We start from the raw sequence: 20762 nt of genomic DNA on the forward strand, positions 1-20762 counted from the left end.
CCCTGTTCCGAGCCTCACTTGCACTCGGCACCGGGAGCAGTCCAGAGATTGCTACCCTGGAGGTCTTACTTTTTAGCCTAGCACCCAACTCCCTGAATTTCTCTCGTATGGCCCCCCTGCTCTTCCTACCTACATCATTTCCCCCAATGTGTACAATCACATCCGTTTGACTACCTTCCTTTTTAAATATGCTTCCTACCCTCTCGGAGACATCCAGTACCCCGGCACCAGGGAGGCAGACTACCATCCTGGATTCTCGTTCAGTCCCACAGAAGCGCCTGTCTGTGCCTCTAACCATTGCGTCCCCCACAACTATCGCTCTCCTAAACCCCTTCTTTCCCTTCCGGACCCCTGAGCCTGTCTCCGTGGAGGCGATCTGGTCCTCGTGGCTTACCCCTGGAGGGTCATCCCCCTCCACAGAATCCAAAACAAGATACCTATTTTGGAGGGGGACAACCACAGGGGATCCCTCCACAGACTGCTCACTCCCTTCCCTTCTCCCATCTGTTGCCCATTCCTTTCTTTTATGGGAGACTGCCACTGGGGTACTTTCTGGCACATCACCCTTCTGACTATTACCCCTCCTAACTGTGACCCACGTGTCTTCCTTCCGAGACCCTGGTGTCACTACCTGACTATAACTTTTATCTATTACTCGCTCATTTTCCCTAACTAAACTGAGTTCATCGAGCCTCAGCTCCAGCTCCCTTACACGATCCTTCAGGAGATGCAGTTCCACACATCTGGCACAGATATGGACTTCCGGGAGGCAAGTTGTCTCCAGGAACTCCCACATCCCACACCGAATGCAGTATACTGGCCTCCCACTCATACCAGCCATGTCCTTTTTAGTTTTTGGGATAAAACAAAAAGGGGGTGTAACCGAAGAAAAACAAACAACCTTCCTCGCCTTCGCCGAAGCCCTGTGAGCCAAAGCCCTTTTAGCTCTCACTCTGTCCCCTGCTCACTCCACTGCCCGCTAACGACGCTGCCCGCTCAAAGGTGCGGCCTACTTTTAAACCCTCCAAAACCTTCCAAGGCTGCTGCTGGGCCTATTTCCTGTTTAGAAAAAAAACCTCCGATTTTTTTCACTAATTTAACTGAAAAAATAATTAAATAAATTAGTGCACACACAAGCTCCCTTACCCTCAGCCTGCTCCTTAATGACTTAGAGGAGGGGGCTGAAGGGTGGATCAGTAAATTTGCTGATGACACCAAGATTGGTGGAGTAGTGGATGAGGTGGAGGGCTGTTGTAGGCTGCAAAGAGACATAGATAGGATGCAAAGCTGGGCTGAAAAATGGCAAATGGAGTTTAACCCTGATAAATGTGAGGTGATTCATTTTGGTAGGACAAATTTAAATGTGGATTACAGGGTCAAAGGTAGGGTTCTGAAGACTGTGGAGGAACAGAGAGATCTTGGGGTCCATATCCACAGATCTCTAAAGGTTGCCAGTCAAGTGGATAGAGCTGTGAAGAAGGCCTATAGTGTGTTAGCTTTTATTGAGCTAATTGAGCCGAGGGCTTAATTTTTGCCCCACCACCAAAATAGACCCCATCAGTCTCGCAGCAGACACAGAGGAATTCATCAGGCGAATGAGGCTGAGGGAGTTCTTCCACAAACCCCAAGAGGCCAACAACGAACACAATGAGACAGCCAATGAACTGGAACAGCCGACAGAGAGATCCGCAGTGCATCCGAAGAGGAAAGAGTCGAATTGGACTCCTCCGGAAGGCCGCTGCCCTCGACTTGACATGTATGCCCAAGCCGTCAGGAGGTGCGTCAACACCAAATTCATCAGCCGCACTCACAAGACAGCCCCGAACATCACCCAAGCACAACGTAACGCCATCCACGCTCTCAAGACCAACCGCAACATTGTCATCAAACCAGCAGACAAAGGAGGGGCCATCGTCATACTGAACAGAACGGATTACTGCAAAGAAGTGTACCGACAACTCAACAACGAGGAACACTACAGACAGTTACCTGCAGATCCGACCAAAGAACACACCCGTCAACTCAACACTCTGATCAAGACCTTTGATCCGGACCTTCAGAACACCCTCCGTGCTCTCATCCCACGTACTCCCCGCGTTGGAGATCTCTACTGCCTCCCGAAGATACACAAGGCAAACACACCCGGCCGTCCCATCGTATCGGGCAATGGGACCCTGTGCGAGAACCTCTCCGGCTATGTCGAGGGCATCCTGAAACCCATTGTACAAAGAACCCCCAGCTTTTGTCGCGACACGACGGACTTCCTACAGAAACTCGGCACACATGGAGCAGTTGAACCAGGAGCGCTCCTCGTCACAATGGATGTCTCAGCACTCTACACCAGCATCCCCCATGACGATGGCATTGCTGCAACGGCCTCAGTGCTCAGCGCCAACAACTGCCAGTTTCCAGATGCAATTTTACATCTCATCCGCTTCATCCTGGACCACAATATCTTCACCTTCAACAACCAGTTCTTCATCCAGACACACGGAACAGCCATGGGGACCAAATTTGCACCTCAATATGCCAACATCTTCATGCACAGGTTCGAACAAGACTTCTTCACCGCACGGGACCTTCAACCGGTGCTATACACTAGATACATCGATGACATTTTCTTCCTTTGGACTCATGGTGAACAATCACTGAAACAACTCTATGATGACATCAACAAGTTCCATCCCACCATCAGGCTCACCATAGACTACTCTCCGGAATCGGTTGCATTCTTGGACACGCGCATCTCCATTAAGGACGGTCACCTCAGCACCTCACTGTACCGCAAGCCCACGGATAACCTCACGATGCTCCACTTCTCCAGCTTCCACCCTAAACACGTTAAAGAAGCCATCCCCTACGGACAAGCCCTCCGTATACACAGGATCTGCTCGGATGAGGAGGATCGCAACAGACACCTCCAGACGCTGAAAGATGCCCTCATAAGAACAGGATATGGCGCTAGACTCATTGATCAACAGTTCCAACGCGCCACAGCGAAAAACCGCACCGACCTCCTCAGAAGACAAACACGGGACACAGTGGACAGAGTACCCTTCGTTGTCCAGTACTTCCCCGGAGCGGAGAAGCTACGGCATCTCCTCCGGAGCCTTCAACATGTCATTGATGAAGACGAACATCTCGCCAAGGCCATCCCCACACCCCCACTTCTTGCCTTCAAACAACCGCACAACCTCAAACAGACCATTGTCCGCAGCAAACTACCCAGCCTTCAGGAGAACAGTGACCAAGACACCACACAACCCTGCCACAGCAACCTCTGCAAGACGTGCCGGATCATCGACACAGATGCCATCATCTCACGTGAGAACACCATCCACCAGGTACACGGTACATACTCTTGCAACTCGGCCAACGTTGTCTACCTGATACGCTGCAAGAAAGGATGTCCCGAGGCATGGTACATTGGGGAAACTATGCAGACGCTGCGACAACGGATGAATGAACACCGCTCGACAATCACCAGGCAAGACTGTTCTCTTCCTGTTGGGGAGCACTTCAGCGGTCACGGGCATTCGGCCTCTGATATTCGGGTAAGCGTTCTCCAAGGCGGCCTTCGCGACACACGACAGCGCAGAGTCGCGGAGCAGAAACTGATAGCCAGGTTCCGCACACACAAGGACGGCCTCAACCGGGATATTGGGTTTATGTCACACTATTTCACATAAATATTTCTGCTTTTTTCCTCCTGAGTCTTTATCATGCGATCCTAGAATCAGAATTTATGTCACACTATTTGTAACTCCCACAGTTGCGTGGACCTGCAGAGTTTCACTGGCTGTCTTGTCTGGAGACAATACACATCTTTTTAGCCTGTCTTGATGCTCTCTCCACTCCCATTGTTTTGTTTCTTAAAGACTGGATTAGTTGTAAGTATTCGCATTCCAACCATTATTCATGTAAATTGAGTCTGTGTCTTATAAGTTCTGTTTGTGAACAGAATTCCCACTCACCTGAAGAAGGGGCTCAGAGCCTCGAAAGCTTGTGTGGCTTTTGCTACCAAATAAACCTGTTGGACTTTAACTTGGTGTTGTTAAACTTCTTACTTAGCTTTTATTAACAGGGGGTTGGAGTTTAAGAGCCGTGGGGTTATGCTGCAACTGTACAGGACCTTGGTGAGACCACATTTGGAATATTGTGTGCAGTTCTGGTCACCTCACTATAAGAAGGATGTGGAAGCGCTGGAAAGAGTGCAGAGGAGATTTACCAGGATGCTGCCTGGTTTGGAGGGTAGGTCATATGAGGAAAGGTTGAGGGAGCTAGGGCTGTTCTCTCTGGAGCGGAGGAGGCTGAGGGGAGACTTAATAGAGGTTTATAAAATGATGAAGAGGATAGATAGAGTGAACGTTCAAAGACTATTTCCTCGGGTGGATGGAGCTATTACAAGGGGGCATAACTATAGGGTTCGTGGTGGGAGATACAGGAAGGATATCAGAGGTAGGTTCTTTACGCAGAGAGTGGTTGGGGTGTGGAATGGACTGCCTGCAGTGATAGTGGAGTCAGACACTTTAGAAACATTTAAGCGGTTATTGGATAGGCACATGGAGCACACCAGGATGATAGGGAGTGGGATAGCTTGATCTTGGTTTCAGATAAAGCTCGGCACAACATCGTGGGCCGAAGGGCCTGTTCTGTGCTGTACTGTTCTATGTTCTATGTTCTAACAATGAGGCTGAAACCTCTGCAAACAAGCTAGCCATTGATTTCACCAGCAACACCAGTCCTGGAGTTTGCAGCTCCTTGCAGCTGAACAAGTAGCTGCTTAAAAACAAAGAAACTAAGAACCTCACAACATACTTTCTGGCCATTTAAGTACTTTTGAAGTGTAGTCACTGTTGTCGTGTCGGAAACGCGGCAGCCAATTTGTGTGCAGAAAGCTCCCACAAGCAGCAATGACCAGATGATCTGATTTTGTGATGTTGCTTGAGAGATAAATATTGGTCAGGACATCGCAGAGAACACATCTGCTCCAATTCCATGTAGTGACCTTGGGTCCACTTGAGAGAGACACTTGGAGCCAACTTTTAACCTCTCGTGCAAAAGGTGGTAAGATGATGTTATTCACCAGTGAGCCTCGACAGGTTCCGTTGTCAAGTTATTTGACAGAGTGGGATGCGGAGTGGGGCAGTGTGATCAGAGTCTATTTTGTTTCTAGCTTCACCCAACTTCCAAAACTCAGAGATTCCTAGAAAGGGTCATTAGACAGCAATCAGGAGCAAGAGAATCTGCTGATTCTATCCCAATCGTAACTCGCTCAAAGGTCAACTTTAATGAGAGTACTTCAGCTCAAACCAATTAGGTAATCAGCACAGGTTGGAGTTCAGACTTTGAATTGTCCTCGTCCCCAGATTGACTCAGAGACAGTCGAGAAAGGGTTTTACAATTATTGATTTCTCAATTTTAAAATGCACTTGATGTACTTAAGGTTTCCATTTACTTTCAATGTTATCGGGAGAAAATACAGAACAGGTTTGTTGTGGAGCATAAGCACCAGTGATGGATCTGTTAGGCTGTTTCTCTGATGGAAATGCTGTGTAATGGGCTGCAGCTTACCAAGACTGTTCCGTTTTTAATTCCAACTAATTTAACCCATAGAAAACCAGGAACTGCTGGAAATACTCAGCAGCTTAGGCAGCATCTATGGAGAGAGAAACAGAGATAACATTTCAGGGCAATGACCTTTTCGTTAATACTCTACCGTGATTTTTTTTCAAACCTGAAACATTAAGTCTACATCTCTCTTCATGAATGCAACTGTTTACTGTTTTTATTTCAAAGTTTCCAGCATCCAGTTTTTCTCAAGATTGTAACCTATTTCTGAGTTGAGCGGCGGGGAAGCTTTCAAAATGTAAACTGAACTCAAAAAAGTTAACTTTGATTATTGGCATTAGAGTAAAAGGCCCAATTGGTCACCCATGAAATACCTTCCCTGATTTCCTGTTCTCGGATTCCAATGGAAGGGGAAATCGAGAGGTATTCAACGGGCTCATTTTACATCAGCATCGGAGGTCAAAATTGTAACAAAGCAAATTCATCTCTTTTGGGTTACTCGTAGAACAGAGAGAAGATTGGCCATTTATAGATGAGCTGGTACTCCAAGGCACTGATGATTATTGACGAACCAGCCTGTCCACTGACCGAGGAGTAGATCTTTCGCTGATGCTGGGATTCCTCCCACCTGGCGACAAGCCACTGTCCCAAAGGGAAGGTGCCCGCAGCTTCAGGGCTGATCTACTGCGTGATTTTAGCTGGTTGAACACCAGTGCCACCCCAAGTGTGCGCACTTGCCTACGGTTCAGCCTTTACAAAAGCAAAATTCTCCCAAAGCTGGGAAACTGGAATCAAAACACAGCAATGCAATAGTCAGCAGCGATTATTCCTGTAAATATTTGTGGTTTGGCAAAGTTGATTTGCTATCTCAGTGCTCAGCACTTTTATGTTTTTGCACTGGATGTTAATGGGGATAGTTTGTGAGCAGCCTGTGCGATTGCTGCATGTCTGTGTATGTGAGCAAAAATGAACATTGCTAACAGGTCAGGCAACATCTGTGGAGAGAGAAAAACAACGAGTTAACGTTTCACTGGAACTGCTTAACTTGGGTAACTGGGCGATGTTCCTACTGAAACACAATGAGGGAGGGGGAGAGAGAGAGAGGAAGTCTTGACTTTGGCCAGTAGTTTAAAATGGGTGATATCAGGATCAGTCCTTCAATGTACATCTCTCTTCATTTGCATCTCAAATGGAAATTCTGAATCAGGACAACTCGCAATACTTTCCTCATGTGCTTTTCTATTTCATATACAGATGTTTTTTGCTATGCATGTCCAATAATTTTGGTTCCTGCTTTGTTCAGTATATATGGGGGGAGGTTGAAGATTTTGTAACGCTACAGAGAATCTGTCTTCTTAAACTGGGACTGCAGTTTGCTCCATTTGCAACAGTATTTAAAGCAAATGCTAGTTGCCTAGACTGAATGGAACAGCAGATTGGGGTCCAGCACCACGTTGCCACGCACAGCTCCATGTGAATCACATCCGACCCCCACTCTGTGCACAAGCTTCCAATATATGATAGTATAACCAGTCCTACAACCAAAGAGCCGCGTTCAGCAAGACTTGTTATGACTGAATGTGATACCAGCATATGCATCATTCAAATCACTGTATCTTTGTTCATCCAGTTTGTTGGGCTTCTCATCAACTGAAGCCAAGACCCAGGCATCTCCAGACACAGCCTATTGTTAAAGAACAATCCAAAGCCATCCAGGTGAGTAGTCATCTACCGATTTGCAACAAACCCTGACCATGGAATGACCGAGAATGGAACTCAACATATGCATGAATGCGTGAATGGATTCACAGGAAGGGAGCCGGTTGAAAGACTTGCATTTATATAGAATCCTTCATTCTCAAGATATCTCAAAGCACCTTACAGGCAGGAAGCTTTAAAGTGTAGACACTGGTGCAGGAAATGAGGCAGCTAATTTGTTTCCACAAACAATGTGACAAAGAAAACTTTGTGATGTTGACTGAGGGACAAATACTGACCAGGATCCCAGAGAGCACCCTGCTCCTCTGATAAAGCTGCATAGGAAATGTTATGTTTCACCTGACAGGGTAGATGAGGCCTGATCCGAAAGGGGCCATCTTGGAGAATGCAGTACTCCCCCAATACCAGAGTACCAGCCTAAATTGTGTCAAGTCTCCAGAGTGGGCTTGAACCTGCAGACTCAAGGCGCGAGTGCCCGACTACTGAGACTGGGCGGAGAAGGGGAATATTGGGCAGGGATGAAACAACAACGCTCTCCACTAACACAAATAGGGGCAGCACAGTGGTAGCACTGCTACCTCACAGCGCCTAGCACAGTTGCCTCACAGCGTCTAGCACAGCTGCCTCACAGCGTCTAGCACAGCTGCCTCACAGCGCCAGGGACCTGGGTTCAATTGCAGTCTTGGGTGACTGTGCGGAGTCTACATGTTCTCCCCATGTCTGCATGGATTTCCTGCAGGTGCTCCGGCTTCCTCCCACACTCAAAGATGTGCAGGTTAGGTTGACTGGCCGTACTAAATTGTTCCTTGGTGTCAGAGGGACTTGCAGGGTAAATACGTGGCGTTATGAGGATAAGGCCTGGGTGAAATTGTTGTCAGTGCAGACTTGATGGGCTGAATGGCCTCCTTCTGCACTGTAGAGATTCAATGATTCTATGAAAACAAAACAAAGAAGCTCGCACACTCCATAGCACATCCCAAGAATAAGAAAGGTGTAGCATCAATTCAAGTTTGTTCGTTTCATTAATGGGAATGCCAATAACTGAAAATACACAAAAATAAAAAGAGTCCAGCTTAGCATTTGGCTTCAGTGCAGCTGAAGTCCAACGCCCACCACAGACAGGAGAAATTGTTAAGTAAAACGCTGTATTTACCAAAACTCGGGAAAGCCATGGAGTAGCAACATCAGTTGTTTGTTCTTCTCCCCAGCTGCCACATAATGCAACTGCAGCCCCGACTCCTAGAGAGAGGGAGATAGAGAGAGAGAGAAAAAGTCAGTGACTTTCACACAACTTACTTACATCGCCATGGCTTACCAACAGAGGCTGCCACCTCTTTCAACTTAATTTGAGGTAATACCCGTAACTATGGGTAAGAAGAGTAAGGGTGGCATGGTGGCACAGTGGTTAGCACTGCTGCCTCACAGAGCCAGGGACTCCGATTCAATTCTGGCCTCAGGTGACTGTCAGTGTGGAGTTTGCACGTTTTCCCCCGTCTGCGTGGGTTTCCTTCCACACTCCTCGGGTGCTCCAATTTCCTCCCACACTCCCACATGTGCAGGTTAGGTTAATTGGTCATGCAAAATTGCCCCTTAGTGTCAGGCGAATTAGCAGGGTAAACATATGGGGTTATGGGGATAGGACCTGGGTGGGATTGTTGACGGTGCAGGCTTGATGGGCCAAATGGCCTCCTTCTGCACTGTAGGGATTCTATGATTTTATAAGAGACTGCAATTTTACCATGCACGTTTTGTCAAGATATTAAACCAAAGCCCCACCTGCCCTCTCAAGTGATCAGGAAATATCCCACACCCGTTTGAAAGCTTGGATGGAAGTTCTCTCTAGTGCCTTAACCAATAAGTACCCCTCAACGAAAGAGGATTAGCTGCTCATTCGTTTTACTGCTGCATAGTGAGAGTTTGCCATCCACAAATTGGATGCCAAACATCATTGACAAACTTCAAAAATACTTCACTGACTGTGAGACGCTTTGAAATGTCCTGAGGGCGAGAGATTATAGAATCTAGATCATAGAATCCAACAGTGCAGGAGAAGGCCATTCGACTCATCGAGTCTGCACCAACCACAATCCCACCCAGGCCCGATCCCCATAACCCCATGCATCTACCCTAACTAGTCCCCCTGACATGAAGGGGCTATTTAGTATGGCCAATCCACCTAACCTGTACATATTTGGATTGTGGGAGGAAACCAGAGCACCCGGAGGAAACCCACGCAGACACAGGGAGAATGTGCAAACTCCACACAGACAGTGACCCGAAGCCGGAATTGAACCCAGGTCCCTGACGCTGTGAGGCAGCAGTGCTAACCACTGTGCTACCGCCTTATTGAAGGCACTGAAGAAGTGCAAAGACTTAATTTATTTCAAGATTATTCAATGATAAAGAAAATGTTACAGTTTTCCAGGGTGATTGGAAGTGAGTCACATTATCCTGTAGGTTTCAGGTCTGAGGCCACTACTGTTCACTGCATGTATCAGTGATTTGGAGGTAAACACAGTAAATCTCACGAACTGTCCTGGCTGGAGACAATTCACCTCTTTAACCTGTGCTTAACTCTCTCTCCACTCACATTGTCTGTCCTTGTAAAGACTTGATTACCTGTAAAGACTCGCATTTCAACCATTATCTTGTAAATTGTATGCCCTGAAGAAGGAGCAAGACTCCGAAAGCTTGTGCTACCAAATAAACCTGTTGGACTTTAACCTGGTGTTGCGAGACTTCTTACTGTGTCCATCCCAGTCCAACGCCAGCACCTCCACATCATGATTTGGAGGTAAGCATAGGTGTGGAAATTTGCAGATAGTACTATAATAGGATACCTAATTAATTCTTTACAAGAGAAAAAAAAGCAAAAGGATACTGTGAAGTTGGAGGGAATGGGCTGATTGAATTCAATGTCAGTAAGAGCAGGACGATTCACCCTGGCAAAATAATTCACTGAGTGTTTGTACACTGAATGGAATCGGCTTTGTGCTGTGAGACAGCAGAGAGATCTGGAAATACAAGTTTCCTGCTAATGTAGCTATAAGTCCACAAAGGACTAGAGGCAACTCTCTCCATTACATGTAATAGGTTATATAGCTTGAGGGGCACAACTCCACCTCAAATGGAAGGCAAGATAGCACAGGAACATAATGAGCGAAGCTTCCATGAACTACCACAGCCAGTGCGGGGATTAAAGTGGTGCAATTAGAGTAATTCTACTCCACGTTCTAGCCACCGAGCCAACTAGTTCAAATAACATTTAAAGGGCTCATGAACTTATAGGCTGGAATTTTCCGGCCATTCACACCCCAAGCGAGGACAGACAATTTGGTGCTTGGACAAATCTCCGTTCGCTGCAGCGGGACCAGAAAATCCCGCCGGTGTTTTCAAGCCATAGACTTTATCTCAAGAAGGGTAAAATATAAAGGCAAATAGGTAACGATGAGCCTAAATGAAACTCTCTTAAGATTTCGGTTAGAGTACTGTGTAGAATATTGGGCTCCAAACTACAGGAAATATATTGAAGCGACAGAGAAGGTCCAGTGCTGATTCATTTGGGTCATAGGCCTGAAAAGTTCATTCTGTTTTTCTCTCCATAGATGTTTTTTTCTCTAGGTCTTGGACATGGATTGCAAGAGATACCTTCTGCAGAAGAGGGAAGCAAGTCTGGGAAGTTGCTGTCCTCTTTTTAGGTCAAACCAAACCTAGTAAACAAACTCAGATTAAATCAGGACAAAGTAAAAGGGGCAGCTCCCCAAAAAGGAGGGGGAACAGCCCGAACAGAAATCAAAGTACAAAGGAAACTTAAAAACATCAAATTAAAATGTGATTATTAGGGTCAATAATGCACCCCAACCCCTGCGGTGCCCAGCGGGCGCGGAAAGCGTCAACCTCGCCCGTGGACACCGCATGCTCCCTCTCCAGGGACACCTGGCCGCGAACGTAGCCACGGTAGAGGGGAAGACAGTCAGGATGGACGGCCCCCTCGATCGTCCGCAGCCTGGACCGGTAAATGGCACATTTCGCCAGGCCCAGGAGCAGGTTCACGAGGAGGTCGCCATCCCGACCCTCCCCTCTCCGCACCGGGTGTCCGTAGATCAGGAGCGTGGGACTGAAGTGCAGACAAAACATCAACAAAAGGTTCTTTAGGAAAACATAAAGGGAGTGCAGCCTAAGACACTCAACATAGACATGGTCCACGGACTCCACAAGGCCGCAGAAAGGGCAGTCTTCGGAGCCCGTGAACCAGTGAATCCTACGGTTGTGCGGAACTGCTGCATGCATCACCCTCCACCCCAGGTCCCCGACGTAATTGGGGGAGATCCCTCCGTAGAGGGACCTCCAGCGGGGACCTCCGCCGCCCGGCGGCAACAAGGCCCGCCAAGGTGTATCCGGGCGACAGGCGAGGAGGCGGTAGTGGAGGGTGTGCAGCAGCAGCCCGCACAGGAAACGCCTCCGCGCGGTAGAAAAAGGCACGGAGGGCATTTCCGCGAGGCGGCTCAGGCTGTGGGGCACCTCACCCAGGGAGGGGGGCTGAGGCTTTGGGCCAATGTGGAATTCCGCTCGAACAGGGGAACGCTCGGGCGGGATCCCACCGCACGCCTGCGCCGTCTCGAGTTTGCGTGCAGTTTCGGGGCCGAGCACGACCGTCCTAAGGTCTAGGATGGCTTTGGTCGCGCGCCGGACGGTCGTCCCCGCGCGCTCAGCCAGCACGCGGGGACTCATCCAGCCCGCTCCTCCGCCATCGAGCACGTCCCCGATTCTGGTCACCCCGGCGTCCACAGCCCTCCTCTCCGCCAGCCACCTGAAGTTATACGGCTGGAGGAGCGGATTCCTGAGCAGCGGCTCTCGCACGAGAGCCGCTACTCCTGACGGGGGAGAGCTGCGTCGCGAGGCGACCTTGTTCCAGACAGTGAGGAGGTCCTGGTAAAAGACGGGCAACTCCTGCAGAGCGGTCGAAGCACGCCCCAGTTCGATATGCAGGAGCTGCACGTCATAATTGAGGCCATGCCAGTGGCGGAAGAAATACGTCGCCATGGCACACCACTGTGGAGGGGGCTCAACGTAAAGGTACCTCTGCAGGGCCTGGAGGCGGAAGGAAGTTCAATAGATTGGACTTACAGGTGGAGGAATTTCACTTGGAACAACATATTTCACTTCCAGACCCTGCAACATGACAACCTGAAACCATACTGATGGAGAAGTATGGCTTCACCAATTTGAGTTCCCTGGAAGAAGCGAAGCTGGATCTACAAACAGAGTGGAGAAGCAACAGCCATTGAGGAAATCCTGTAGCTGACAGTGCTGTGGGTGTGCTGACACCACACTGACGGCGGAGATTCAACATGGCGGCTCACTACCATCTTCTCAAGGGTAATTAGGAATTGGCATCAAAGGTTGGTCTTGCCAGCAATGCCCACATCCAGTTTTAGCTGGGGTAGCAGGACTTTTTGATTTTATTATTGTCACATGTATTGGTATAAAGTGAAAAGTACTGTTTCCTACATGCTATACAGACAAAACAACCGTTTATAGGAGAGGAGAGTGCAGAATATAGTGTTACAGTCATAGCTAGGGTGTAGATACAGATCAGCTTAATATAAGATAGGTACATTCTCCAACAATCTAGAAATCAGTTACCATGAAATGGCACCAATCTGCCGGGAGGGGGCAGCAGTCTCTAGTGCACATGCGTAATATTCAGGGGCGGACTACTGGTGGCACAGTGGTTAGCGCTGCTGCCTCACAATGCCAGGGACTTAGATTCGATTCCCGGCTTGGGTCACTGTCTGTGCGGAGTCTACATGTTCTCCCTGCGTGGGTTTCCTCCGGGTGCTCCGGTTTCCTCTCACAGTCCGAAAGACGTGCTGGTTAGGGTGCATTGGCCATGCTAAATTGACCCTCAGTGTACCCGAACAGGCACCGGAGTGTGGCGACTAGGGGAATTTCCACAGTAACTTCATTGCAGTTTTGGTGTAAATCTACTTGTGACACGAATAAATAAACTTAAACTTGAATAGAGCTGTGCGAAAAGAGCAGGCGCAATAGGCTGGTGTTAAATTTGTAAGAGCTAGTACAAGCAATAATGGATGGGGCGAAAGGCCACTAACGATCAGCCACCATGAAATGGCACCAATCTGCCGGCAGGGGGCGGCGGTTTTTAGTGCGCATGGGCAATATTCAGGTACGGTCCACAGGTCCCGGGGGGGGGGGGGGGGCAGTGCACGCCGCGCAAGCGCAGACCGTTGATTTTCAAAGGCGCGAGCGGAATTAACGGCCGCCGCGCGCGGTACCTTCAGCCGGGCAAAGCAATGATTCCCTAGGGATGGGTCGCTGAGGCAGGCAGGCGCGCTGGGCCGCGGGCGCCACTCGAAGGCTCGGCCTCGCTTCCTGACCACCACCCAAGCCATCCGCAGCAGAAAGAAACCGCTGAACAGCGCCGTCAGCGCGCAGACGACGCCCCAGGAGGCGGCAGCGCCGGCGGCCAACGCCAGGCGGCTGGGCAGCAGCAGCAAACTGGAGCGCAGCTTCGCCATCTTGGATGCGGCTGGAGAGGCGGCACCGGGTCCCGCCCCCGCCCCACCACCACCACCCAATTAGCGCAGGCCTCTGACTGACAGTCGGCTCCCATTGGCCGGGGCAGCTGTCCATCAGGGAGAGGCGGTTGGTGCGCGTGAGCCCGGGGAGGGAGGGGGCGGGGTTACTGACTGGGGCAGTGAAGGGGAGGGACTGGGGCAGTGAAGGGGAGGGACTGGGGCAGTGAAGGGGAGGGACTGGGGCAGTGAAGGGGAGGGACTGGGGCAGTGAAGGGGAGGGACTGGGGCAGTGAAGGGGAGGGACTGGGGCAGTGAAGGGGAGGGACTGGGGCAGTGAAGGGGAGGGATAGAACAAAGAACAATACAGCACAGGAACAGGCCCTTCGGCCCTCCAAGCCCGCGCCGCTCCCTGGTCCAAACTAGACCATTATTTTGTATCCCTCCATTCCCACTCTGTTCATATGGCTATCTAGATAAGTCTTAAACGTTCCCAGTGTGTCCGCCTCCACCACCTTGCCCGCCTCCACCACCTTGCCCGGCAGCGCATTCCAGGCCCCCACCACCCTCTGTGTAAAATACGTCCTTCTGATATCTGTGTTAAACCTTCCCCCCCCCTCACCTTGAACCTATGACCCCTCGTGAACATCACTACCGACCTGGGAAAAAGCTTCCCACCGTTCACCCTATCTATGCCTTTCATAATTTTATACACCTCTATTAGGTCACCCCTCATCCTCCGTCTTTCCAGTGAGAACAACCCCAGTTTACCCAATCTCTCCTCATAACTAAGCCCTTCCATACCAGGCAACATCCTGGTAAACCTCCTCTGCACTCTCTCTAAAGCCTCCACGTCCTTCTGGTAGTGTGGCGACCAGAACTGGGCACAGTATTCCAAATGCGGCCGAACCAACGTTCTATACAACTGCAACATCAGACCCCAACTTTTATACTCCATGCCCCGTCCAAGCATGCCATATGCCTTATTCACTACCTTCTCCACCTGTGACGTCACCTTCAAGAATCTGTGGACTTGCACACCCAGGTCCCTCTGCGTATCTACACCCTTTATGGTTCTGCCATTTATCGTATAGCTCCCCCGACATTAGTTCTACCAAAATGCATCACTTCGCATTTATCTGGATTGAACTCCATCAGCCATTTCTTTCCCCAAATTTCCAGCCTATCTATATCCTTCTGTAGCCTCTGACAATGTTCCTCACTATCTGCAAGTCCAGCCATTTTCGTGTCATCCGCAAACTTACTGATCACCCCAGTTACACCTTCTTCCAGATCGTTTATATAAATCACAAACAGCAGAGGTCCCAATACAGAGCCCTGCGGAACACCACTAGTCACAGGCATCCAGCCGGAAAAAGACCCTTCCACTACCACCCTCTGTCTTCTGTGACCAAGCCAGTTCTCCACCCATCTAGCCACCTCCCCCTTTATCCCATGAGATTCAACCTTTTGCACCAACCTACCATGAGGGACTTTGTCAAACGCTTTACTAAAGTCCATATAGACGACATCCACGGCCCTTCCCTCATCAACCATTCTAGTCACTTCTTCAAAAATCTCCAGCAGGTTAGTGAGGCATGACCTCCCTCTCACAAAACCATGCTGACTATCGTTAATGAGTTTATTCCTTTCTAAATGCGCATACATCCTATCTCTAAGAATCCTCTCCAACAACTTCCCTACCACGGACATCAAGCTCACCGGCCTATAATTTCCCGGGTTATCCTTCCTCCCCTTCTTAAATAACGGGACCACATTAGCTATCCTCCAATCCTCTGGTACCTCACCTGTGTCCAGTGACAAGACAAAGATTTGCATCAGAGGCCCAGCAATTTCATCTCTCGTCTCCCTGAGCAGCCTAGGATAGATTCCATCAGGCCCTGGGGATTTGTCAGTCTTTATATTCCCTAAAAAACCTAACACTTCCTCCCTTGTAATGGAGATTTTCTCTAACGGGTCAACACTCCCCTCCGAGACACTCCCAGTCAACACATCCCTCTCCTTTGTGAATACCGACGCAAAGTATTCATTTAGGATGTCCCCTACATCTTTGGGCTCTAAGCATAATTCCCCACTTTTGTCCCTGAGAGGTCCGATTTTTTCCCTGACAACCCTTTTGTTCCTAACGTATGAATAAAATGCCTTGGGATTCTCCTTAATCCTGTCTGCCAAGGACATTTCGTGACCCCTTTTTGCCCTTCTAATTCCTCGTTTGAGTTCTTTCCTACTTTCTTTGTATTCCTCCAGAGCTTCCTCCGTTTTTAGCTGCCTGGACCTAATGTACGCCTCTCTTTTCTTTTTGACCAATCCCTCAATTTCCCTGGTTATCCACGGTTTTCAAATCCTACCCTTCCTATCCTTTTTTACAGGTACATGCCTATCCTGCAGCCCTAACAACTGTTCCTTAAAAGACTCCCACATGCCAGATGTGGATTTACCCTCAAACAGCCTCTCCCAATCAAGGGCTGCCAATTTCTGCCTAATCCCACTAAAATTAGCCTTGCCCCAATCCAACAGTTTACCCTTGGGACACCATTCATCCTTTTACATCGCTATCCTAAAGCTAACAGAATTGTGGTCACTATTTGCCACATGTTCCCATACCGAAACTTTGAAGACCTGACCGGGCTCATTCCCCAGTACTAGGTCCAGTATAGCCCCCTCTCTAGTCGGGCTATCTACATATTGTTCCAAAGAACCTTCCTGTATGCATTTTACAAATTGGGGCAGTGAAGGGGAGAGATTGGGGCAGTGAAGGGGAGAGATTGGGGCAAGGGGCAGTGAAGGGGAGAGATGCAAGAGGGGGTAAAGTGCTGCACGGTGGCACAGTGGTTAGTGCTGCTGCCTCACAGCGCCAGGGACACAGGCTCAATTCCAGCCTTGGGTGACTGTGTGGGTTTCCTCTGGGTGCTCCGGTTTCCTCCCACCGTCCAAAGATGTGCAGGTTAGGTGGATTGGCCATGGTAAATTGCCCTTAGTGTCAGGGAGATTAGCAGGGTAAATATGTGGGGTTACAAGGACAGGGCCTGACTGAGGCTAAAATTGCCCCTTAGTATCCTGAGATGCGTAGGTTAGAGGGATTAGCGGGTAAATATGTAGGGATATGGGGTTAGGGCCTGGTGGGATTGGGGTCGGCACACTCGATGGGCCAAATGACCGCTCTCTGCAGTGTAGGAATTCTATTCCATGATTCTATGAAAAGAGGAGGATGCTGAAGCGTGTGTCAGAGGGAAGACACACCAGAGTTAGGGGAAAGAAAGAAGCATATTAAGGAACACAGCAGGGGGTGGGGTGTGGAACGTGGAGTAAGGGAAGTGAGAGACATGGCACAGAGGCATACAGTGGGTGGAGGAGGGTATTGAAGCACACAGCAGTGGGAGTGTGAAGGGAGGGAGCAGAAAGAAGGTTGGAGAAGAAGTGGTAGGGATATGGCACTGAGGCATACCGTGGGGCCTGAAGGAGGGAGGGGGGGGGGGGGGGGGGGACGGACTAGGTGGAGTTAAAGGACAAGAGGCTTGTGGAAAGAGAAGGAAGAACGGGGGACATGACACCGATTCCCACAGTAGGTAAATAATATCAAGGTTCACAGCATATGAAGGGCAGGGAGATTTGGAGATGTACTGAAGAGTTGGTAAAAAGGTTTTAGTGGGAGATAATAATCCATATGGAGAAACTACTGTGGAGAAGTTTGCCATGGGAAAGCCCCATGAGCATGAAAATCCACATTCCATCTGATCAGTCTAGGTTAGCTGGGTTCTGTGCACACTTAACTGATATTTCTTCACTGCCTCTGATTTCACATAGACTTGTGGTATAGGTTACAGGCTCACATCCCTCTTCAGATGTCCTGCTTTAGTGCAATAGTGAGGGCATCTTGCATTATGTAGATGTAGGACTGTGTACATCACGTGCTGAACACAATCTTGCGCAGAAGGGTGCAGAGGCACACACGGTCAGTTTCTGAATGTGATTTTTAATTGAGGCTGTCTTCCCAATCGGGAGGGCAGTAAAGATTCCAGGGAAATATTTAAAGAGCCGTTGTAGATTTCTCCTGGTGACCTGGTTACTTTTTCTCATTATCACAATACACTGTGTAAACTGACTTGCCAAGTTACCTGTTTGACAACAGTAAAGTACTCTGTCGTTTGTAAAGCACTTTGAGGAAGAGAGAGAAACAATGCAAGTTTTTTGCTTCATTTACATAACACCAACTGCACAACAACAATGAATCATTAGTTCGGTAACTTTTTTAAAAACTTGATTGGAGATCATGTTACATTTAACAAGTGTGATAGACAGGAGCAGGTTAGAGGGACTGAGTGGCCTACTGCTCCTAATTTGTGGGTTATGTACATTGCTGCCTTACAGGGACACTGCAACAGGTTTCAGAATTGCTGGCTAATTAGGCAAAAAGAAAACTGAACTTGATCTCTTTACTCAATATACCATAGCCATTTCCGGAAAATGAGTGTTAACCTTGAGTAAGATCAGAATCACCACTGACACTGCCAAGGATGGAGATACCTTCTGCCCTCTCAAATGGACATCTTAAGATCCCATGGCACTATTATGAATAAGAGAGATAACCCCATGCCATGATCAATATTTATTTCTTAACTTAAAATTTTAAAGAAGTGTGTTAGTTAACTTTCTTTTATTCGTCACAAGTAGGCTTACATTAACACTGCAATGAAGTTATTGTGAAAATCCCCTCGTCGCCACACTCCGGCGCCTGTTCGGGTACACTGAGGGAGAATTTAGCACGGCTAATGCACCCAACCAGCATGTCTTTGGACTGTGGGAGGAAACCGGAGCACCCGGAGGAAACCCACGCAGACACGGGGAGAATATGTAAACTCCGCACAGATAGGCAATTCCCAAGTCGGGAATTGAACCCAGGTCTCTGGATCTCTGGACCTGGTACTGTGAGGCAGCAGTGCTAACCACTGTGGCAATTCTGTTAATCATAGTATTTGGTGGATACAAATTGGCTGCTGCACTTTATTACAGTAGTGACTGCATTTCAAACATACTTCATTGCAATACATTTTGGGACTTTAAGCTTGTGGACCACTGATGGGCAACCTAGGCTAGTGAGTGGGCTGCAGGAGTGGCCCTCCTTCATCTCAATGGGCCGCAAGATTGAAAGCGGGCTTGTTCACTAATCATGATCCCATGAATAAGATGAAAAACATTTAATACACACCAAATATTTCATAACTTGGAGAAAATGCTTAATTTATAAATAGAACTGTCATCAACGTCAAATGGTAAAAGAAATATTGACACTTTGGACACAGAGGGAGCGCACAGCTCTCACAGTCAATGTAGTGGGCAATCGGCACACACCTCACTTCAGCTCTTGCTTTACCTGCGAATCATTTCAGTCGCTCCGGTAGGAAAAAAAACTACACGGACGGAAATCAGCAGAATGTGCCGACCCTGCACACAGACAACGGTCAACAAAGGTTTAAGGTGAGAGGGGAGAGACACAAAAGGATCCAGAGGGCCATTTTTTTTCGCACAGAGGGTGGTGAGTGTCTGGAACAAGTTGCCAGAGGCAGTAGTAGAGCCGGGTACAATTTTGTCTTTTAAAAAGCATTTAGACAGTTACATAGGTAAGATGGGTATAGAGGGATATGGGCCAAATGTGGGCAATTGGGACTAGCCTAGTGGTTAAAAACTGGGTGGCGTGGACAAGTTGGGCCGAAGGGCCTGTTCTCATGCTGTAAACCTCTGACTCTGTGTCTTCTCGTGCCACACTGAGAACCCAGATAGGCCACATGTGGCTCCTGGACTGCCCATTGCCCACCATCGTTGCGGACAGTACTACATATGCAAGCTATCACATAGAACGATACGTCAGGAAGTAGGAGTACAACTGGTATCTAGTGACTGATGGCATTCCTTTCGCAGTAGAGAGATGAAATATAAAAGCTGACAATATTTGAGAATAAACAGTAAAATGGGAGGAAAGGATTTGGGGCAGAGAATGCGAAAATGATTATAGGGATAGGAATTAGGAGGAAAGTAGACAAATGATTTAGTGACCTGTAGGGAACACCCAACAATGAAGCAGATTCTTTATTGTTCCTTAATTTAAACCAAATAGATTGTGAGTTCTTAAAAAGCTGGTTGGAGTCGCAAGCCCAATTTAACCCCGAAATAAATATTTAGGGAGTGAGAACGAATTACCAGGAAAGTTGTGGGAGTCGATGTTCAGGAGCAAGTTCTTTTTTTAAAATAAGGAGAAATGTAAAGAAATTGATATTTTAGAGAGCATGAGCAAAATATAAGTGTGAATATAAAAAGATGCAGCAAAACCTGCATAAAGGTCAGAACAAAGCAATGGAGGCTGAGAGGTTAGGCATACATTCTGCAAATGAGAGCATGCAACAGGTCATCAAATCCAAGTAGATTGTGGCCAGGGAAGTGGCAGAGACGATTAAACAAATCAATTATGATATTTAACAGTGTAAATTAACCCACGCACGCCGGACATTCTCTCTTCCACCTTCTTCTGTCAGGAAAAAGATACAAATGCCTGAGGTCACGTACCAACCGACTCAAGAACAGCTTCTTGCTGCAATCAGACTTTTGAATGGACCTACCTCGCATTAAGTTGATCTTTCTCTACACCCTAGCTATAACTGTAACATTCCATTCTGCACTCTCTCGTTTCCTTCTCTATGAACGGTATGCTTTGTCTGTAGCGTGCAAGAAACAATACTTTTCACTGTATACTAATGTGACAATAAATCAAATCAAATGTGCTTTGTCACAATGCAAAATTTTGGAGTTTTGATAGGTTGTGAAAACAATCGGTAATGCTCATGGGCAGTTGGGAAATATTATGATGTGTCGTTAAGGAAGCAATTTGATTCTAAAATTATATCTGGCCTTTGCGAGACC

At 48.2% G+C, this 20762-nt stretch overlaps 1 protein-coding gene across 3 annotated transcripts in view; it reads right to left on the reverse strand.

Annotated features, from left to right (window-relative positions):
- The window catches only part of LOC144507681 (epoxide hydrolase 4-like), a 35374-nt gene extending 21503 nt beyond the window's left edge, over nucleotides 1–13871 (reverse strand). The window contains exons 1-2 of one of the 3 annotated variants that reach the window (XM_078234865.1): nucleotides 13590–13871; nucleotides 8444–8529 (exon numbers count right to left, since the gene is read on the reverse strand). In XM_078234865.1, the coding sequence (XP_078090991.1) occupies nucleotides 8444–8529; nucleotides 13590–13832 (329 nt within the window). In that variant the 5' untranslated portion in view covers nucleotides 13833–13871. The remainder of the gene's footprint in view (nucleotides 1–8443; nucleotides 8530–13589) is intronic. The other 2 variants (XM_078234864.1, XM_078234863.1) reach the window with 2 other exon arrangements.
- Between the last annotated feature and the right edge of the window lie 6891 nt (nucleotides 13872–20762).

This window comes from Mustelus asterias, chromosome 19 (genome assembly GCF_964213995.1).
Source record: "Mustelus asterias chromosome 19, sMusAst1.hap1.1, whole genome shotgun sequence".
Taxonomy (NCBI): Eukaryota; Metazoa; Chordata; class Chondrichthyes; order Carcharhiniformes; family Triakidae; genus Mustelus; species Mustelus asterias.